The 23230-nt window shown below is 43.6% G+C and overlaps 1 protein-coding gene across 3 annotated transcripts in view; it reads left to right on the forward strand.

The window, feature by feature from the left end:
- Positions 1-23230, forward strand: part of SETBP1 (SET binding protein 1) — a 363104-nt gene that overhangs the window by 320381 nt on the left and 19493 nt on the right. For all 3 annotated transcript variants that reach the window (XM_074355256.1, XM_074355257.1, XM_010961443.3), the window contains exon 5: positions 14691-14861. In XM_074355256.1, the coding sequence (XP_074211357.1) occupies positions 14691-14861 (171 nt within the window). The remainder of the gene's footprint in view (positions 1-14690; positions 14862-23230) is intronic.

A 23230-nucleotide genomic window follows, 5' to 3' on the forward strand; every position in this document is an offset into this window, starting at 1 on the left:
TTATCCATAAATGTGGGCTGTTCCTGTGTTGAACTCGTCCCAGTGTTCACTGGTCCTGTTAATCATTGGTCAGAGGTCCCTTTGGTGTGGCTTGTCTTCAGTTAGAAAACCATAACTGCCCCTTCTTACTTTTCACATACTGATTCTTGTCCCCTCTTTATGCCGTGCGGCAAGAGTATTTTTACTGAGGTCTGCCAAAATCCCTTCTTCATCATGGATGCACAATAGATGTTTGTTAAACAAATGGATAAATGAATATATACATATGAACATTTCCAGTGCATATCAATCCGGGGGTATTTATAACTTGCTGGACTGACTTCAGTTCACAAACTAAACAAGCCATGAAATTTGGATTTAGTAAAAGAATTTAGTGTGGGCCTATATGCCAATTAATAACTATCTTGACTATTTTTAGCAAGTTGTTAGGATGTCAGGACTGAAAGCCATGATACACCTGCTTCTTTAGGAGAATGGTCGCGTGTCTCTGCCTGGCCATCTCTGCTCTCCTGGGCAAACTACCTGTGTGGTGCCCATCTGCATCCTGGGGGAGCGTCCATTCAGTCATTGCTGTTCAGTTATTTCCTCTATCTCACCCCAAACCCTTCATCTTCTGTCCTGTGTTCAAAGCTTCTTTAATAATCTGAGATTGAGCATCCATGGGAAGTTTCTCATCACGGGGAATGAAGTCCTTCGAAAGCTGTGTCAAATACCGATCCGCTGAAGACAGGAAGAAAAAGTGAAAACCTCAGTGCAGATGTGTATGCAGAACACAGACATTAAGTGGGGACTTCTCTTCTTGAACAGACGTGACTTTCTGAAAGCCCTCACCTCTCTTTCCTCTGAGCAGTGAGATGTCCAAATGAACAAAACAAGATGTGATTTACAAAAAACATGATTTGAACATGGCTTTAGGTGTCTTCAGGGCACGAGACACAACTTACTCATCAGTGTTTCCTCTCTAGAGCTTTGAAGGAAACTTCTAATGCACAAGTTGCCCAATAAAGATTGAGGCAGGGAAAAAGAAACAGTAGGAACAGTGAACGGTAGGGCACGCTGGGCAATCATGCAGGATCGAAGGCTGAGTTTCTTCCCTTGGTTAGAAACCTTATCTTCTGCTGGCTCCCTTCTCAGAAACCCAGTGGGAGCAGCTTCTGTGCCCTCAAATCACAGCTGTGCCCACAGAGAGCAACCCACCTCTTCTCCGTGGCTGGGTGTTTGTGTGTCCACGTGGAATTCCTCCGTGACTCCCCATTACCCACAAGTGAAATCCAGACTCCTTGCGTCATCCCCAGCCTGACCCAGGGCCCCGTCTCCTGTTACAGTTCACCCCCGACCACCTGCAGAACACTGTACTGTAGCCACACAGGAATTCTTGCCTGTCGTCAAACATGCCGTTCTATTTTATGCCTCATGCCTTTGCACCTGCTGCTTTTTCTTCCTGGAATTCCTTTCATCCCCTTTCAGCCAGTGGTTCCAAACTTTTAAAAGACCCAGGTGAAATGTCGCCTCCTCTGTGAGTCTCTCCCTGCCCTAGCGGGGCTGGCAGGGAAGTCACTTCATCCCCTGATTGGTCACGGCTCTCCTGCCCGCTCCTATCGTCCTCATCGGAGAGTACTGAAAATTAGTGTTAACATGTTTACCTCCGTACAAGATAGAGATTTATCTTCATATCCTCACATTTAAGCCCAGGGAATAGGTACTATTATTAATTCCACCATTGATGAGAAGACGGAAGCACAGAGACATTAAATAGTTCCCCAAGTCCAGACAGCAAGTAAGCTTGTAACTCTGTGGTCCGAACAGAGGGAACGTGGGCTCGAACAAACCCTTTGAACTACTTTGAATTTCTGATTTTCTTTAAAATGATCATACTGGTTACCTTGTTACTTTTACTATAATGTCTATATGAATATAAATTCTTACTCTTCATCAGTCAGGTTAATTACTTATCTTTGTGTATTTATGAGTTACAGAGTTGATAAATTCCATTCTCAACTATTGTTCTGGAATATATGCTAGTTGTTAAGAATCTCCCCGGAAAATCTCTGGCGTGGCCCCAGGTACAGTGGAAAGCGATGTGGGCAGTCTTTTCAGCTCAGAGGAGATTGTTACTTTTATTCAAATTTCTTGTTCCTGCATCTTGTTTCTTCAACTAAGTATTTGACTGGATTCTTTCTTACACCTTAAGGGTCCCCAAAAGGACCTGCAGTGTCTGTGTTTACTGCAGGCACTGAAACTTCTGCTGAGTAAATTAACGCAAGAACAAAACTTCTTCTTTATTGCCACCCACCAACAGTTTACTGAGAATGTTGAATATTTAAGAGTTCGGCAAGCTTTCCTGCTGGGGTCCCAGATTTCAGAGCCGGAAGTTAGTTGGGAGGGCAGAGATGGAATGATTACTTGGCCAGCGATCTCTTCTCCACATCTCCAGCCCTTCGGTCGAGCATCTGGTGGCCTCCATCCTAATTATCTTGGAAATATCTTACGTTTCGTGTAGTCATTCCTGGCTGGCTCATTCCAAGCACATTCTCTGTGCCAGCCATTGCAATAGGACGTGGAGTCAGAAACATTCTGTATGGGAGAATCAGAGTCCAACTGTATTAGCCAATAATTGAGAAAACACACTACTTACAAGGAAAGGGGTTTTGAGCCGGTACATAAGGCTGTAACCTTGAACCCAGGAGACCCTCGATCTGAATTCCAGCTCTGTCCCTTAGCTAGGTATTTGACCTTGTTCAAGATCTTTCACCTCTCCAAGCTTCAGTTTTCTTGTTTTAAAAAAGTTGAACAAACCACCCACCTCAGAGGGCTATCGTGCAGATTAAAGATCTTTCCACTTAACTCGCCTACCCCTTTTTAAATAAAGACAAAATAATTTGACAGATACTTTTGATATTTAGCATCTCATCGTGACCTTTGTGATTCCATGACCCTCAATAGTCTGAGACTGTTTCTCCTGAAATGCTTACTACTTTTTTTTTTTTTCAAAAAAGCATCCTGCCTCCAAGCTTTAGAACTCCTGTTTCACGGTTTTTGAAGTGAACTGTATACTGTAGAAGTCCTTCTTTATCTTTGTCTTAAGACTGGGCCCTTGGGTAACTGGACTGACTCCTTGTGACTCTGAATCAAATGCAGCAGTCGCTTTCCAGTTCCAGACTTAATCAGTGACTACCTCCTTCTCTGACCTCAAGCCCCCCAAGCACTCTTCATCCCCATTGTCCATTTCTAGAAATTTCCCCTGACTCTTCTCTGGTGACTGAAAGACTTCCTCGCGTGTACTAACGATTAAAATACTCCCTTTCCATCTTAGAGCATATTATCAGCCTTGCTTCATGTAAAAAAATGGCACGTTGTCCATGAGCTCTGTTTGTGCACCATGCAATGTTGGAACCAACACAGGCATTATCCAAACCAAACTTATTTGGGGCTACTTTGGGGTCTGACAACAGTGAGATTTCCTTAAACGATGGCTGAAAAAAAAATGCACTGCATCCCATTTCTTGAACAGAGGCTCGCGTAATCAGCCAAGTAGAAAGAAACGCTGAGATGCATTTAACCTCATTAGTTTCAGTAGGACCGGCTCTCTCCAATCCATCAGAGTTGAGCTACATTAGTGAAACTCAACTATTTCCAAATCTCATTTACATAATGGATGAGATGTGAAATGAGCCCAATGGAAGGGGAGCTGCCCAGAGGCACTAAAGTTTATCACAATATGTAAGGGTTCTTTTAGATCATTGCATTAAATTTCCACTAACAAGATAACAAATTAATTGTCTGTATCACTGTACTAGCCCAAAGTCTACTGAGTGGAGAGGACCAGCGAGGAAGGCAGCCGGGGTTTCAAGGACTGTGGTCCAGGAGGGATGCTCAGAGCGAGGCTCGGAAGAATTTGATGAATGCTACCTTAGCTTTCTTCTGCCCCTTTAAGAATTTCTAGGCACCTCTGTAATCTGATGGTGGACTTTGGCTTTATTAGTGAGGTAAGCGAGGATGAGTAAATCAACTGTATCAGACAAGCCTCGGGACATCTAGAAATTGATCATTCTGCCGAAATAAGCACTCTGTGTTTATTAGCCGGGAGTTCATCACTATCACATCTCCCCATCCAATTCCTAAGAGATTTCAAAGCCATCATCATGGTATTAGCTCGTCTGACTGAACTACTGCAGATAAAGATTAGGAGGTCTATCTAATGATGGGTCTGAGGTTCTGTGATTTTTTTTTCTCTTCTGTTGCAAAAAGAGGAGAGCTTTTCGAGCACACATCCTATGTCTGTATGTGTATGTCTGCACACAGTCACAGCGTGTTTGCATTCTATAGGATAATTTCAAATAGTGGAACGAAGTAGGTGGTCTGAAGAAAGGGCATTCAGCAAAGCTCATAGAACAATGCAATGTTCCCATGTAAAGAGCAATGACTGCTTAATAAGGGGGAGGTACGCTAAGCTGACTTCTCTGGATGACAACGTATCTATACAGTGGGTGACATCACACTGAGGAGAACAGTTAAATTCCGTAACCCAGTTATGACCCTAACACCCATACGTGGCCAGACTCCTACAGATATATTCTTGAGAGATGAGTACGTATCAGACTGATCTTTCACAAACCAGCACATATGCATTTATCTATTTATACATATATTTATAGACACACATGCATTTAATCTGATATCAAGCTCTCTTTTCTCAGTGTGGCTTCTAAATAAGCAGTAATCAAAATGCAAATAAGGTGACCCAGTTAGCATCGCGGTCTGTGTTACCATGCAGATGCGCTCTGTGCTCAAAAGGTAAAAAGGAAGACGCTCCAAAAGATGCTTGTTTTAACCAGCCTTGACTACTAAGCCCTTCACATGAGGGAGAATCTGAGGCCAGTCGTCTCCTAGGTGGAATTGTATCTGCCATTTTGGGCTTGGTCTGGTTTAAAGCTGCCCAGTGGGTACAGAATAGCAAGCATGCACCAGGAGAGCAGGAAGACTGCTTCCGCGACATCTCAGAATGTAATCCTGCAGCTCAAAGCCCACATGCTGGCCTGAGACAGTCCAGGAATATGGCTGGGGTCAGAGGCACGGTCCTGCCACCCTCTCTGGGTGACACTGGGCAAAGCAAGTCACATCCCTTTTCTGGGGCTGAATTGCCAAGGAAGGACTGGACTAGCTCCCTTCCAACTCTAAACTGCCTTGATTTGACTTTGCTGAAGCCCCCTTTGTGCGCATCTATTGATGAAGACTGTAACAGGCTTTATGTGCGTCAGTAGCAAATGCCCAACCTACCCGATCACCAAGGATGTAACAGGAACGTGGTTGGTGCACTGTGCTGCTAAATCAGCTTTAATTATATGTATGCATCCTTTTTTCCCTTGTTAGAATCTTTTGAAAATCCCTTTGTTATATTTTTCAGAGAACGGTTACCTTTCTACTGTCTATATTTTTTTAAGCATGGGACCAATTACATCAGCATTTGTTTGGTTCTATCTATCTGTGCTTAGTCCTTTTGGGTGTGTGTGTGTGTGTGTGTGTGTGTGTGTGTGTCTTATGTACATGAATTGACTTAGGCAAACAAGAGTACTAACCTGAACTTAAAAGTATCTTTGAACCTTTATCTGTGTACAAAATATGTTCTTTATGTGTGTGTGTTTGTTTGTTTTTTTCCCCTAAGAAGAGGTTCTGATGTCTGACATACAGAAAGATTAAAAACCTCTAACTTGAGATGTCTCCTCTTTGCAATTTTTATGTTTGCCATATTTCCATTCTGGGTGATATCATTGGACGCTTCTAGAAAATACCTTTTATCTGGCCTGACTTTCTCACTGTAGGATCAGGAGAGACTGACTCCGACACCATTAGAATTTACTGCATTAAGTACTCTTCAGCGTAAGTCTCTGTGAAGTTCCAATAGACAAAATGTTCCCTTCTCAGCGCATTTCTTCACTTCATTTAAAAAATTTTTATTTTTTAAATTTTTTTTTAGTGGGGGAGACAATTGGGTTTACTTATTTATTTATTTTGAGGGGAGATACTGGGGATTGAACCCAGGACCTTGTGTATGCTAAGCATACATTCTACCACTGAGCTATACCCTCCCCCTACCCTTTTCTTCACTTCTAAATTAAGAAGCAAGAATAATCAGATTATTCACTGGTTTCTCTGAATCTAGAAAACTGAGAATAGCAGAGCTGCAATATATTCTGACCAAGAGGAACTGAAGCAAGATGAGTTTCCAAGCCTTGTTCAAGTTCATCCAGTAAGTGTAGGGCAAAGCCTGTGACATCTCAGTGTCTCGGAACCTTAGTGTCTTAAGCTTCATATTGACAAACTGTCTCTGGTACAATTCGTTGATTCTAAGTATTAATTGAATTGTTTCTTTGCATCAGCCTTACACTAAGAAGGTGTAAGAAAAGAATATAAAATCTCTGCTTCCTAAGGAACTTAAATCTTTAAGGGGACATACATGACTTGAACATATGAAATAAGTTTAAAATCAAACAATTAGTACTAAGACAATGTGGCGCTAAGAATTCTTAATAGTTAACACAACTGAGTTACAGTTGAGAATTGCTCCCTCTATCTAGGCACTGTAATAAGTGTTTTTATATGTACTGGGTTTTCTATTACTGCTATACCAAATTTCCACAAATTCAGTAGTTAACCAACACAAATGTGTTGTATTACAGTATTGGAGGGCAGAAGTCCAACATGGGCCTCACTGAGCTGAAATTAAAGTATTCACAAGGCTGCTCTCCTCTCTGGAAACTCTAGGAGAGAGTACCCGTCCTTGCCTTTTCCAGCTTCTAGGGGATATTTGCATTCCTTAACTCGTATCCCTCCTCCTCCATCTTCAAAGTCAGCAACATAGCCTGTCTCCCACCCTCCATCCCTCACCACATCTCTTTCTCAGATTCTTCTCTTCTACTGCCTTCTTTTGCTTTAAAGAACATTTTGGTTACATCTTGACCATCTCATAATCAAGGATACCCTCCAGATGTCAAGGTCAGCTGCTTAGCAACACTGATTCTATCTGCACCCTTAATCCCCCCTTGCCATGTTGCATGACACACTCACCGGTTCTAGGAATCAGAAGGGAGGGGGCGACCTTATTTTCTGTCTACCACAATATATAAATGCCTTTAATCCTCAATGTCCTCGTTTAACAGATGAGGACATTTAGCACAGAGAATTGGTATGACTTGCCCTAAATCACACAGCAAGTAATGTAGGTAGTCTTACTCCAGAGAATACATCCTTCACCTCTGCTCTATACTGTGCTGAAAACGGAGTTTTAGATTAGAGGACCTTGTGTGGACGTAAGTAATCAGGGCAGCTTCCCCAGAAGGTTTGGACCCAGAAGAAGAGATGTGTATTCCATTTGTCCATTCATCCATCCAACACTTTTGAGTACCTAGGATCTATCAGGCTGGGGACTCAAAAGAAAGTTAGATCTGGTTCCCGACTTCTAGAATTTTGCAGTTGCCTACGGGAATTGTCAGAGAAATGGACAAATAATTACATAACAAGAGGTAAGTTCTATTGGTGAAGTCTGTCCCATATGGTGAGACATGGATGTGGGAGGGAGACACTGTCTCTGCCTGACAGTGAGATGTGCATTTTGTTTTTCCCACCTGCTTTCCCAAACATGTCTTTCAGTATTGGCTTTTACAGCGCAGTCCAAGCGCTCTCGTCTCGGTTACACAAAGAAGACTTGTTATTTCTGCCTTTGCTCTCTGACATTTCCCAGCCCTGGCAGGCCCTCTCTCCACTTCTAGTTACTAAATTCCACTCATCAGTCACAACTCAGACTTTTGTACTTGGATCTGTCTTCCTGAGTGGATGGTTGGCCCCATTCAGAGAGGGTTCGCGTTCCCTGTGCTTAGTGGTTCCTGGCAGTTACAGGCTCTCAGTGTATATTGAATTAATGTATGGATGAGCATAAGCCCACCTCAGACCCCACTGGGATCTCATTTCCCCTCCTGACTCATGGAGGACTTGTTTGGCTTCCTGTCTCATTTGGTTTTAGTTTTCTAAGTGTTTCTGTCTCATCTCACTCTCAGCTTCTAAACCTTCTCTGCAAAGGCAGACATCCCATCTTCTGAGTTGTGCCAGTTGACATTCAAATAACTGCTGATTTTACAATGACTGACTCCAGGCTCACTGAGTAGTATTCTGCGTAAGAGTGACCTTGCCTGAACTTCATCTCCCAAGGTCCTAGAATGAAGGTAAACTCATTTGGCACAAAACACATGTTGATAAGGCCACTACTCACGATTTTTTTTTAATAATTTTGGCCTAGTTGTAATCACACTGTCACACAATTTTGTTTTCAACTTTATTTTTTGTTAGTTTGCATGCTTACTTTTTAAAATAGTTTTTTAATATATTTATTTATTGTTATTTTATTTATTTTTTGAAGGGGGAAGGTAATTAGGTTTATTTATTTTTCTAACGGAGGGACTGGGGATTGAACCCAGGACCTTGAGCATGCTAAGCACACACTCTGCCACTTGAGCTGTACCCTCCCCCCGCCACCACCCATGATTGAGCAGGTTGTTCGCTGTTCATAGCACCTGGCTTGAGGGAAGAAAGGTGCCAAAAGCCAACCCATGCCCCTCTCCCTAAACCATGAGCAGTGGGGGTACATGTGTACACAAGAAGCCATACCCTTTTTCGGATTTTCACAATGGTGTCCTCTCTTTGCTAAAGATCTGGGTCCTTGAACATCTCCACCTAGGTGAGATGTCTTTTACTAAATCCACCCAAAGATACTGGATAGGTAGAAAAGACTCTGCTGTTTGATGATTAAAAAAGCATGTTCAGGTCTTTCAATATCCTTATAAAAAGTAGCAGCTACCTTTATGCTACGCAGATATAATTAGCATGTAACTCTTAGAAAACAGGGACTTTGGCTGTTTTGACCAGTGTCATGCCCCTGGCATGGGAGATGCTCAATAAATATTTGTTGAATTAATGAATGAAGTAATGCAACAAAAATAACATTTTTATTGACTTTGGCACCAAAAAGTATTATTTTCCAAATCCCAAGGATATCTATTTCTTTTTTTTAATTTTATTGAATTATAGTCAGTTTATGATGTTGTGTCAATTTCCAGTGTGGAGCACAATTTTTCAGTTATACATGAACATACATATATTCATTGTCGCATTCTTTTTCACCATGAGCCACCACAAGATCTTGTGCATATTTCCCTGTGCTATACAGTATAATCTTGTTTATCTATTCTACATATGCCTGTCGGTATCTACAAATTTCGAACTCCCAGTCTGTCCCTTCCCACCCCCCTGGCACCCACAAGTTTGTAATCTATGTCTATGAGCCCCAAGGGTATCTATCTCTTGATTCACTTTTCTTTTGTTAACCTGTATCCCCTTATTATGAGTAAAGTTCATCTGCAAACAAGAAAAAAAAGAACAATGGAAGAATTCAAACAGACAACCAGTATATGAGAAACGGAATTATTATCAAGTTTTCAGGAAGAGTTTCCTCTGGTGGAAAAAAAAAATTATTTACTGGTTTATCCAAAAGTCAACATATGATGAGACAGAAAACAACATTAAATTGAGTCAGGAGGCACGGATACCAGCATCACTTCCTTCACACGTGCGATATGTGGGTGTGGGCACATCACCTGGTCCTCTGGGTCTTGTCTTGTAATTTGTGAATTGGGAGTTTTCCCATCTGCCTCTTGTCATCCACAAGGATGCTGCAAGGGGCAAGTAGCACAATGCCTGTCACCGGTCTTTGCAGACTAGAAGTCACTAACCGCTCCATGAAACACGCTGCTCAGCCCATGCCACACACTGCGTCCGACAGTGAAAGGGCAGGATGGTGACGGAAGGAACTAACCATCCGGGTGGTGTCAGCCTCTCCCTCTTTGCCATCCTAGGTTTTATTTCCAGGAAACATCTGCATTTACAAATCTTGGAATTAAAAAAAAAATTAATTAAGCTGCTCAGTAAGTCTGTATTAATCACATAGTAGTTTCCAAATAGACCACTTTCTGCAGTGGATGTTACAAAATGAATTACGTATGATTCCTGGATGATGATTCTGCAGGTCGTTTATTTTAAGGAAACTGTGAAATGAGGACTCAGCCAGGAGTTAGAATCTAGTTCTTACCACTTCTCACCAGCTGTGTGATTTTACGTAAGCCGTCTGACCTCCCTAAACCTCCATTTTCTCATCTAGGAAAGGGGAGTAAATAGCAGTCACCCCACAAAGGGTTTTTTTTTGTCAGTTTCCCCACAGAGAAAATGGGGTAAGTAGATAACTAACTTTATAAACCTAGAGCAACATACAAATTAGTCGATGGTGAGGCTGTTTTTTTTTATTATCCAAGGTCACAGAGCTCATTAAAGGGATCCTGGAAAAATCAGCCACCCTAGACCCTGCTTTTTCCCTCCATGACCCCTGTAACCTTGAGCAACTTGGGCCAGAGGTAATTGAACAGCAAGTGCTACTTAGGAAGAAAGAGAATCAAAATATCGAAGCTATTGACTCGATATTGACTCACCCTTAAGGCAGTAAACAGTGCTTTGGTCTCTGACCTTTCCGCATCCGGGGCCAGTCAATAACCTGGCGGCGGGGTGCAGCTCCTGCGTTCCGATTTGGGAGTACTTTAACCTTGAACTGCGCTCCCAGTAACCAAGGCAACAGGAAGTCCGCTTCTGCTCCGGAGGAGTAGGAATCCATAAATCAAGTCCCTAATGCAAACATAGTGTGCAGGTGGAGCTGCGAGAGTGTAAGTGGTCTGTGAGAAATTTCCTCTGGAAATGAGTGACTGTCCCTCGACAGGCTGCAGGACAGTTTCAAAGACTTTTTTTTAAAAAAATGTATCAATAGAGGTCAACAGGTTGTAACAGAATGTTTTCATACAGACCTAACTTTTAAAATGTTCTCTTGGCTTCGCTGTCTTAATTATGAACAGATGTTGGATCCACAAAGTTATTAGCATTGTTATTTCCTCCTTTAAGTGTGTACTGGCCTCCAAATACGCGAGCCTCGGTACAGTTCGTCCTGTGTTGGGGTTTGGGGATGCTCTGAACACACCTACCAGGTGAGCTCTCCACGTAGTGTGCTGTCCAAATGTGACCTCATGATCTTTTCCAAGATCAAAGCCATCCTTCCTTTCCTTCCTGCCCCAGTGTATGCAGTGGTGCCACATTTCAGTGGTCCGGTCAGTACCTTACTGTATCTCGGTTTCTTTATGATCAGTCTCCAGCCTCAAAAATCTCTTTCCCCTGGAGGGAGAGCAGCCAGACCCGAGCTGGGAAGGAATGTGCCAAACATCCCACCATTCTGCCATCACCCAGCATTTGTGAGAACTGGGTTCTGAACTGTTTCTCATTCATCTGGTCCTTTGGGTGCCTGTCCATGGAGCATCAGCTGCCACGTGAAATGAAGGGAAACAAAACCTTCCCATGGCCAGCCTGCCCAGTGTGGTCTCCCATGGGGAAGTCGCCCATTCCAGGCTCCCGAGACCTCTGCTCTCAGGGAGATTTTCTGGATTACATGTGCCTTTGTTTAAGGTTCATTCAGGATTCTCGCTCACATATACTGTTTCTGGGATTGTTTCCCTAATCCTTTCAAAATTCAAAACTGTCTGAAAAAAATGTCCGTACTTTTTTCTAATTTGATTCCCAGATTCACTGGATGACAACTAGCAAACAGTACTATCATCCAGAAAATCCTGAATTATCTAGGGTTTTCAGGACAGCTAAGTAGTGACAGTCTGAATTATAGACCTTTTTAGTGTCATTTTTGTGACTTTTGACATATTCTGTGCCATAAACACTTGAGCAGCAGAGTCCATCTGGTAGAGGTGTGATTGGATCTTTAATGGAATGATCTGGATTGTGGACATCCCCATGAAAAAGGGTACAACTGAAATGGCTTGAAATCAGTCTCTTCCCAAGTGAGAGCTGCATGTCTGTCTGCTAATCCTGTTCATTGGCTCCGTCCCTGTGTATATCATAAACTGAACAAAGAACTACCTGCCCCACATGTGTCCACAGGACAGACAGGTCAGTGAGTTTTTCCAAATGAAAATCCAGCCGAACTCTGGCAGCTTTAGAGTTCCAGAGGCATGCGTGGCAAAGGATGCCCACGTCCATTTGACGGGAACTGGACCACGGTGGGGCAGGGTACCACAGTGAGGCGTTTTCATCAGACTCAGGGCTGCTGTCCCATCGCAGATTTGTTAACAGCCAGTTATTCAAGCAGATCATTCAGGCTACCCTAGTGACCAGTTCTCAGATAGACTTCTAGATTCTTCCCAAACTATATTTATTTTCTGAATGGAAGTAGAGTTTAATATATGTTTGTGGTTTTAAAAATATTAACATTCAAGAAGGCTAGGGAAACAAAGCAAAAACTCCATCACTCATCTTCCCTGTGCTCTCCTTCCTCAGAATAACCACCGTTGGCTGTTTGGATGTACCACCATGCAGATAATTCTGCTTGCCTTTTACGTTTACTGTATGTATATCTCGCCGGACCCTGGCGCACCTGCATGGTTTACAAACAGGCATCATCCAGGGCTCATATACGTGTTTGCCACACGCCCTGGTTTCCTGATGGCTGTGCTTTGCAATCTCTCTGTCGTAGAATTTGATGTCCGTCTACTCCCACAGTCAAAATGCTATGAAATATGGAATCAAAAAAGCCAAACGGTGCTGTTATTCGCAGCACCTCCCGTGGAAGTTTCAGAGATTGGGACGGAGAGTGGGAGGAATGTAGTTGAAGGTAAATGAAAATGTCAACGTGACTTTCTTCCTGACGTGGTCACAGGTGCCTTTTCCAGGTGTGAAACTAGGGCCATGTGTCCTCAGTGGACATAGGTGTGCAGTTAGCGTCTCCCTCCCACACCCATGTCTTACCACCTTGGACAGATGTCGGAAATAGGACTTACCTCTTGTGCAATTATTTGTTCATTTCTCTGACAATTCCTGTAGGCAGCTGCAAAATTCTAGAAGTCAGGCACTGTGTCTAACTTTCTTTCGAGTCCCCAGTTTGACAGATCGTAGGTGCTCAAAAGTGTCGGATGGATGAATGGGCAAATGGAATACACATCTATTCTTCTAGGCCTAAACCTTCAGCTGCCTAATTAGTTCTCCCACGCATGGTCCTCTAAATCTAAAACTCCTTTTCCTGTTGGCAGACAGGGATCATGGGCAGATGTTAGAAAGCAGTGAGGTGGACCAAGGTGATACCTGGGTTTAGCGTCTCAGTTCCTGAAAGCTTCCAGCTCTGACGTTGAGAGTTGTACGTTTGGGATGGGAATTCGGGTCAAGAACGACCATGATGAAGCCCCCTCTGTTACTGCTGCTGTCAGTGGCCTGCATCTTACAAACAAAGAAATTCTAAGTGGATGAGCATTTGGCATGCATTCAGAGAACTCCAGCCTCTGCGCTGGTGTGTGGATGAGTTGGAGAGTGACTTTTTTTTTTTGCAGCTGAGGATGTAGAAGGTGCCCAGAAACCCCTGGTCGTGTCAGGGAAGAGAACCGAGCCTTTGCTGGCTGGCTTCAGTTTGGCCTGAGGAGGAAGCAGGTGGTAACAGGGTTAGTAGGAATAACTAGAATAATCAGAACTGGAGACACTTCTGTAGCGTGGGCCGTGGGCCAGACTCTGTCCCAAGCACCTTGTGTTGGCTGACTCACGGACGCCCCCGCCACCCCTGTGAGGTAGCGCCGGTCCAGCCCGTCTGCACAGTTAAGGAAGCTTGCAGCTTGGAGAGGTTAAGTAACTTGCTCGTGATCACACAGCTGAAAAGTAAGACAGCCTGGATTCTGGCTCGGAAAACAAGGCTCCAGGACCACTCTTGCAATTTGTTATGTAGTGAATTTCCCCGCCCTCACAGACGCACCTCCTATAAGCCCACCCAGGCTTTTCAGCCTCATAAAGACATGACTTACGATGCTCAGTACTGCTATTACTTGTCATATTATTATGACCAGACCCCCAGGTTCAGCTCTCACCTGACCTGGTGACTCCTGTCACACTGCGGTCCCCAAAGTGCATCTTTGACCTCCAGTAGGCTGGTCTCTTGTCTGAATGGTCCTCATTCTCCACCCAGGACTTAGCAGACACCTCTTGGCACCGCGAACGCCTTTCCTTCACCCTTGCTGCTCCAGCATGAGCTCTGGGAAGCTTTTCCTCATGTCTTCCCACACAAATCGCAACCTCCTGAGAACTCCGCAAGCACCCAGGACACATAACACCCAGCCTGCCCGTGCTGGTTCCCCCGTTTTCCCTTCTCATTCCATCTCGTCTCCCCAGCTCATGGGTGAGATGGGAAGCCTCAGTAGGGCGGGGTCCACGCCTCCCCTCCATGCTGCGCACAGCACTACCTCTGTGAAGACAGGCTTCCTGACCCGTAGAAGGCAAAGAGTGTGTGATGGATTCCATTGCTTTATTAGGTCTGTGCCTGACCCCCACGTCCAGGCAGCCAACCTGGAATGTCATCTCCACTAACTTCAGCCGCAAAACCCAAAGCAGTCATGCATCTAAGTTTGTTTTTTCTTCTTCTTCTTTAAACATTCTAAAGTGTCATCCTTGTACCACGAGGAGGTCAGATCGTTTGACAGTTTCCTGTGCTCATTTTCAGGTTTTATGCTGTCTGTCTTCCTGTTTCTTTAAAGTAACTGCAGGGTTTGGGGCTTATTATTTTTCAGGGATGCCAAGTCCCCACTTAAAAGTGGACCAAACGGCAATGCATAGCAAGAGCGAGGGCGCTGTGTCCGCCATGATGACCAGGAAGAAGCCAGCCACAGTCGACGGAGTTGCAATCCCCCCAGCCCCGGTGCTGTCCCTCCTCGCCGCATCTGCGGCCACAGCAGACGCAGGTGAGCACTTTCCAGCTGCTCTGGGTTCACCCCGGTGAAGGTGGGTATGGAGAAGGCCTTCTGGGAGTGTGCTTATGAATGCAGGTAAGAGTTCTCTGCTCAGCCAACCTCCCGCAGACACAGGTGTGTCAACCGTGTCAGCAGGGGCTTCTTCAGGTGGGAGGAGGTCTAAGACAAGGAGATCATCTCAGAACCTGGAGGCCAAGGCCATCTGAGGGTCAGCAACAGTGCTAATTACTCTTTATCAATCCTCAGTCATTACTAATCTCTGCATCAAGGACCTTGGATATGTTATCTCATGTAACTCATACAAGAACTCCGTGAAATAAATACTTGTGTCTTCATCCCAGAAGAGGAAGCTAAGGGTAAAGGAACTTGCCCCAGGAACCCGTGGGGACAGTCAGGATTCCAACTCAGGTCCAACATGCGGACTGTCGACCGCTGCATTTCACCCCCTCCCGAGCTCACCGGGGTTGGGAGACAGGAATCAGGGTTTCCCTGAGGCTTTGATTCATTCTACCCCATGATGTCATGAATTCCCCAGTAGTCACCAGACTCCTCACTGGCAGTTTATAAAATATAGACTCCTTACTCAGATGCCCCCATATGCTCTGCCTTCCTCCGCTCCCCCATCACTTCCCACCAGTCCCTGCACCAACTCCACTTTGCCAGGAATGCAGGTCTTGGACCTGGCTTCAAACCTGCCTTTGAGGACAGCCTTACTCAGGTCCTCGTCACATCCCACTGATCTCCAAGGCTCAGTGACCGCACCTGCTCTGAATGCCGGCAGCATTTAGTGTCTCTGCCACATGTTGGCCGCCCCCTCCTAGACTACCTAAGAAATGCTTCCGTTTAACTTCTCTCTTGTAGCAGAATCGTATGTACCTCAGAGGTAGAATCCACAATTTAGCTGTTGCCATCTTCACGACACACGGAATGATGGCACGTTCCAGGAAATTTGTTGAATTAATACACTGGTAAATGTTACCCACACTGTGGTGTTTAGAAATGCCTATTTTGATTAGAAGCCCAAGAAGAGACTCATTACTGATATTCACTCTAAACTCACCTCCTAAATCAGCAGGTTGCTTTAAGCACAAGACTCTACGTACCTAACTCCTTTGTGGGAATCATGGGGCAATTAAAAAAATGAGCCTAACTGAAATAATAGAAAGAAATATTTGGAATGACACTTCTCAAACTGAGTTTCACAAAACATGAGTAGGTGTTTTGTGATAAAGATGTTCTCATAGTTAAGTGAGGGAAAGGGAGACTGCATTGCACCTGGCTTCATTTCTGCGGAGGTTTTCAGAGCCTTTAATTGACCAGTGTGCACTGTGAGGTTCCAGGAGGGAGAGACACAGAATTTCACCACCCTACCTGACCACAAAACTCCCCTCTCTGTGAATAACTCTCAGTACCTCTTGGAAATGGTGTTCTTCACAGCCACTTGGGAACTCTTGCTCTGAAGAAAGGGGCTACTCTTTCAAATACGATCAAGAATCTTCACATCGTTCACATGCTAGTTGTGAAGTGAAGAGTATTGGATGGAAATGTCAGGTGAATGATGCCAGCAATGAGGTAGAGTCAGAGGAATGGGGACGAAGCTGCCCTGAGACTTGATGGATCAGCAGTGCCTTGTGGGGAGGAGGGCAGCCAGGCAGAGGGAGCAGTGTCGACAGAGTCCCATGCCTGGAACTCTGGGAAGTCATCACTCGGCTGGAGCAAAAGATTTGGGCCGAGGTCTGCATACTCACCCAGATAATTGCTTCTTCAAACTTGTCGGTTAAGCTCTGGAGACCTCCCTTTATGGATCTAGAAATTAGCCTGCGTGTTTCCGCCTTTGCTTGCCAAGCACAGATATTTCCCAGAGGCAAAAGACAGGTGGTCCCCCATTTTCCTTTCCTGAACTCCGTCCATGCAGCATGAGAGACAGGGTTCCTGGGACCGCACACTTCTGTGGGCTTGCCTCCTCTATCTGTGTTCAGTAATTTCCAAATATGCCAAACGGGCGCAGACACAGGTGGATATTAAACTTTTAAACCTGCCTCTCTGGTAATCAGAGCGGAGCCAAAGCTCTCCTGTTTCAGGATGCAGGAATGGGCTGTTTATTTTTGGCAGTGTTAAACTGAGACCCTCATGAGAATTTCACAGATTTGGTCCCATTTCCGGGTCTGAGCAGAGCTTTTGCGGGAAAACAGGCTAGCGATCTCCTCCAGGTGCTGGAGGCCGGACCTTCCTGAGATTCTGCTCCCCGCAGATGAATGTCTTCCCACCAACCTCAGAGACTCAGGGTCACACAGGCTGGGCTCATGTCCAATGCTCTGTTTCACACGTGAAGGAACCAACGCTCTCGAGATTCAAAGATTTTCCTGAGGTCATGCAATTGGATTGGAAATTTCTTGATTTCCTTACTGCCTGATTTCCGATGGAATCTCACTTCTGTCATAGTCCCAAGAGTGTCAAAGACAGAGTCCTTTCTCCCTAATTATGGACTCCTTTTAGAGAACAGTTAGTGAAACTCGTAATTTGATGCTTTAACCAAAGTCAAGCATACAGAAAGCTGTTAATAGTTGTTAATGGTTTCTGGGCTTGATTTCATTCAAAAGGATGCTTTACATTAGTCACACGTATTTCTGATAAGACTACTCCCTTAATTGCTGTTTTCTTTAGCGTCCTGTCTTTCACTGTCAGTAACGTAAGTCAGAATTACTTCTGATTATATACAGAAATCAGCTTATTTTTCAATGGGTCATCATTTCTACAGGATGGTCTTGAAGACCCAGACAAGTGCAGACAAAAAAAGAAAGAAAGAAAGAAAAGAAGCATAAATTAAGTGACTTATAAAGCAAAGTTAATTTAAGGAATCCTTTATTCAGATTAAAAAATACGGAAATAATTCAATTAATTAGAAATTCGTTTTATTTAAACATAACGGAAACTAAATTATCTAGTACAGTTCCTTGCGTATGTAGATGCTCAATAAATGATCACTGAGTGAAATGAATGATCATGAGGCAGTAGCTGTGTGCTCACACAGGACCAAACAAGGTGCGAGACAGCTGAGAAAAACAGGCTTGACGCTGGAACTGCTTACCAAGCAAATGGAAGACATTTGACAGATTTGACAGACGTGTGATGGGCTGTTGTAAATACGCGTCGAATAATTAATCAGCCTGTAGTCCAAAGGGTGCTTTCTCAAACAGGTGATCTTGGGTAAAAAAAAAAAACGAAAGCAAACTTTCCCACCTTATTTTATAAACATAATGTGGAAGAAATGAACTTGGGTTGGAGGTTTAAAAATATGTCTTTTCTAGCATGTGTGCACGCACGCGTGCGTGTGTATGTCTGTGTGTGTTTAAGGCAGCTTCTTAGCATCTCAGAGCCAGAGAGTGATGGTGATGATAAAGTTAGTGATCTGGGGGAGGAGGCGGAAGAGGAGCTGCAGGAGTGGGTACCCAGGCTGAGGCCATGTCGTCTGTGAGCTACCGGGAGGGAGGGAGGGATGGTAGTGGCCGCCACAGGCGCTCAGGCAGGTCAGCCTTCGTGATCCAGCTGCTCAATAGCTATTGATCAGCCACTGTCCCCTGGCACAACAAAGGAGGTCTGGTTCAAGGGAGCACTGCATCATTACTGTGAGTAATTAGGGCTAATGCACTGAAAGCTTCAATCAAGTTTGTTCAAAATGATGCGTAATTTGAAATAACTTCTATTGCAGTCTCCCAATAATGATTTAATAACCACACCAGATAATCGGTACCTGAATAAGTGAGCCTAATTTTTCTTTTCTTCTTCTTGTTGAACTAACTGCTCCGGGAGATTATGTGGTGTGTAGAGAACGCACGAGTTCACTACTGAAACGTTCCCCTGCCCTTTGTATTTAAGATGAGACTGTATTGTCAAGTACGTTACAAATTTTGTAACAACTCCATAAAACACCATGAGAAATATTTCTGTAGTTTTGCATCTGGAAGTCTGGAGCAGTAGTGATGGAAAAGCGAACAGGCATTTCATTCTTTTTCCTCTCTCTCTCTCTCTCTCTCTCACACACACACACTCAGATGCTCTCTCATGTTAAATCCAAGTAGGAAAAAAAAAACATACATCAGGGCTGCTGTCACCAGATGTCACCTGCTCAAGGTGTAGCTCACAGATGACACAGGGAAGTGGAGGGAGCTCAGCTCTTAGCGCGTGGTTTTGTATCTGTTTCGTCTCAAGGCGAATCCATCATTCTCCCAAACTCTATGATCTGCCTTGCTTAAAACGATCAGAGACTATGAGTAAGTGAAAAATATTTAAATTTCACAAGTCTGTTAAGCTTTTAGACATTTTACTTCTAAAGCAAAGGCTGATATTGGGTAAGCCATTTAGTTATTAAACCAAACTATCCACCCAGTCAGAAATGACCGATACCTGTCATCAGGGTGCCAAACCTGAGGCTTGAAAATTATCTTTACAGATTAAAGAGTGAATTCTTAATTCTAGTGGAATCAGAATGAAATTCAGTATTCTAGTAGCTGGAGCAAAATGATTGTGAAAATTGCTTCTAACTCCCAAATTCTAGAATGCCTGATTTTTCTCTTAACCTACTGCCATTTATGGAGAGAGGCCCCAAATGATGAAGTAGTATCTAGGTGCAAAAACAATGCACAGGAATTTAAGGATTGTAAAATAATTTATTTTATTTGTTTTTTTGTCCTATGTGGAATCATGATCAGATACTCCTAACCAAAAGAATGGGGGTCAATTCAGCCAAACATCTTGTCTTTCAAAAAGAACCAATATAGTCAAATAAATGGGCTAGTTAATAGGATCTGGAACATCCAGGAGCCATAAGTATACAAACTGAAGAAGTCTTCAAGTTGTAAAACAGATTTCTGTAAGTCCAGATTAATCATTTAAAATACACAGTAGGAAACATTCAAAAAAAAGATCTAGAGAAATTAAAGCTTTATTTTAAAAACAAATAATTTTCTGAAAAGTGCTACCCACGGGCCCGTGTTGAAGCCGCACAGAGTGACTGTTTGCCCAGCGGGCTCTGCTAAACGGGAAGCCCTTGGAGAGCCCCCTCCCTTCAGCTCTGGACCATGACAGGACCCAGCAGGTCTGCCAGCTTCTGTCCTTCCCTGAAGACCCCTTCACACCGAAACCTTCTCAGAAACTTCCATTTTTTAATTTTTCTTTTCTTTTTTTTTTTTTTTGCCTAAAAAGGAGGAAATAAGCTCTTTTCTGATTTAAACTGGACATCCTAGAAGAGCTGAGCTGTTCCCATGGTCCAGGCTGTAAACATCCCCAAGAGGCACCCAACCCCCCCAGAACTGGCCCCGGCCTCCTTCTCCAACCCCACCTCCTTGGAGATGTCAACCAGCACCAAACTCCTTTGGAATCCCCACTGTCAGAGTGAAACTTTCAAAAACCGAAAAACTCATGTCAAGGATTCATTCACCTCTTTAGTGAGGAAACCAACATGGTGATTAAACTGGTCCAAAAAGAATGGGAAGAAAAGGGTATTACAGGAAGGCAGGTTTTGGACAAAGAATGGTGAGCAGGATTGCTCAGTTTATGTCCTAATGGGCAATAAAACCATAATCTCTGTGCTTATCTTTTCTACTGGAAAAAAATCATTTGCATATTTTCTGGGCAGAAGTCTACAGGTGCCTGGCAGAATCTGGACCTTTAATCAGTGGTGAATCTAGTCAGGGTCCCTTTCCCTAGATAATAATCCTTGGGCGGGCCTGTAAAATGATGCTCTTGGACTCCAAAAGGACATGCACCTTCCACTTGCCTTTTTTCTCTAATTTTTGGCTCATTTTTCTTAACACCACCCCTGGGCTGCCCAACGCTCCCGTCGAATGCAAGTCTTCTTGCTTCCAGTTGTCTGCATTGGAAGCTCAGTGCTGCGCTAAAGCAGCTATGTGATCTCAAACCTCAGTGCTCACATCTGTGAAGTAGGGGGAAGCATGCCCCCTGGTGTAGGGGATGGTGGTGAGCAATCAGTGAGGGCATGCTGGTGAAAATCTTAGCAGAGGGCCTGACACAAACCAAGAGTTCAGCAAACTTGTGCAATTGTTGTTATTATTATTGCTCTTGCTATTATCTGTTTTCCACCCCAGAAATATCCTGTTTCCTTCATCCACTCTTCAAGCTATTTGGATATGTAATTTTTTTTTTTTTTATTATTGAAGTGTAGTCAGTTACAATGTGTCAATTTCTGGCGCACAGCACAATGTCCCAGTCATGCATGTATTCCTTTTCATATTCTTTTTCATTAAAGGTTATTACAAGACATTGAATATAGTTCCCTGTGCTACACAGGAGAAATTTGTTTTCTTATCTATTTTTATATATAGTGGTTAACGTTTGCAAATCGCAAACTCCCAAATTTATCCCTTCCTGCCCCTTTTCCCCGGTAACCATAAGATTGTTTACTACGTCTGCGAGTCTATTTCTGTTTTGTAGATGAGTTCATTGTTGCTACAAGTGGCATTATTTTATTCTTTTTTATCATTGAGTAGTATTCCATTGTATAAATATACCACAACTTCTTTATCCAATCATCTGTTGATAGACATTTAGGTTGCTTCCATGTCTTGGCTATTGTAAATAGTGCTGCTATGAACATTGGAGCATGTATCTTTTCAAATTAGAGTTCCCTCTGGGTACATGCCCAGGAGTGGGATTACTAGATCATCTGGTAAGTCTATTTTTAGTTTTTTGAGGAATCTCCATACTGTTTTCCATAATGGCTCCACCAAACTATATTCCCATCAGCAGTGTAGGAGGGTTCCCTTTTCTCCACAGCCTCTCCAGCATTTATCATTTGTAGACTTTTGAATGATGGCCATTCTGACTGGTGTGAGGTGATACCTCATTGTAGTTTTGATTTACATTTCTCTGATAATTAGCAATATTGAGCATTTTTCCATGTGCCTATTGGCCATGGATATCTAATTCATAATTATTCTTCAAGACTCAGCTTAGATGTCTTCAACTCTAAGAAGGCTTCCCTTATACCCATTTTGAGACTCACCCCTTGGCAAAGCTGGTCGCCACACTACTGTGCTCCGTGGCCCCCGTCAACCCCTTGATCATTGAGCCCTACACTGATGTGGTGTCTGTGTCCCACGCTGCACCACCCACTCCCTTTACTGTCAAGCGTTACTCAACTTTGAAACTCTAGTTTCAAAACTGGGCAAACAATAGCTAATCATTAAATATTGGTCAAAATGCATTGAACAACTGTTTCCTGCAAAAAAAAAAATCTGGTACATGAAAACACATACTTCAACATTGTATTAATTAGAGTTGAGAGGCAATGGTTTACCTTCATTTTCCGTATCAGCACCAGAAACAGCAAACCATCCTGAGGGTGTTCAGCAGAAGAGCCACCTGCAAGGAACCCCGGGGGCCACCAGAATCTTTGGTTCAGTAATGGTAGACCAGCTCCTGGCTAGTCCACCAGGATATCCTCCAGGCAAGACTACTTTCAGGTTAAATAGTCAGCTTAATTGGCATGGCATGTGCAGAGTACATGAGTGTGTGTTTATCAAGAGGAGGAACTTATACATGTATGTGTCTCCCTTCACTCAGAAGTCCAATGGGATTTTTCAGAATGAACTTCTCATTGGAAAACTGGAGATTACATTGGCCTGGGCTGTAACTCAATGACTCTACACGCAAGTCTTTCATTGTGGCCAGAGTACTGGTCTCCTGAGGACAGCCAGCATTTCCTATTGAGGTTTTGTCCTATTCAATGAGCATTGAGTAGCCCCTGAATTCCCAGAATTTGGGGTTATACAGAATGAAAACAATAGAAACAGAATCCAGAAACACTGCTTTTAAGCAATTTATAGTCATATTTGGATGTCAAGAGCCCTGCCCAGTGCTCGGTGATTAGTAGATACTCAGTAAACATGTCTGGACTGGATTTAACTAATGTTTTTTTTCTCTCCAGAGCTGAGATTTTAGGAAAGACAGAAGGTTTAATGACAGGTTGGAAAGTGCTGTGTCTGGGAGAAGTTTAACTCAGTTTGTCTTCTCTGTATGCTCTGTATGGATTACATTCCCAGCCACCTCTTGCCTCAGTCAGACCCTCTTAAAACTAGAGTAATGATAATGATACATTTTATCTTCTTCCCGGTGATCGTATCATTCACGCCTCCACTGCAGCCCAGCGGGAGGTCTGGCTGCGAGGCATTCACACGCAGGGGGAGTCAGGTGCCATTATTGTAATGAGGGGGAGGAGACCTCCCATATGCGAAGTGATTTCTATTAAGATACTCATTTTATATCAAATCTTCGAGCTCCTCTTTATAAATAGGAGAGAATAAAAGGACACTCTTCCAGGGCGGATTTTATGTGGCCAAGAA

The sequence above is a fragment of the Camelus bactrianus genome, chromosome 30, assembly GCF_048773025.1.
Source record: "Camelus bactrianus isolate YW-2024 breed Bactrian camel chromosome 30, ASM4877302v1, whole genome shotgun sequence".
In the NCBI taxonomy this organism is placed as follows: Eukaryota; Metazoa; Chordata; class Mammalia; order Artiodactyla; family Camelidae; genus Camelus; species Camelus bactrianus.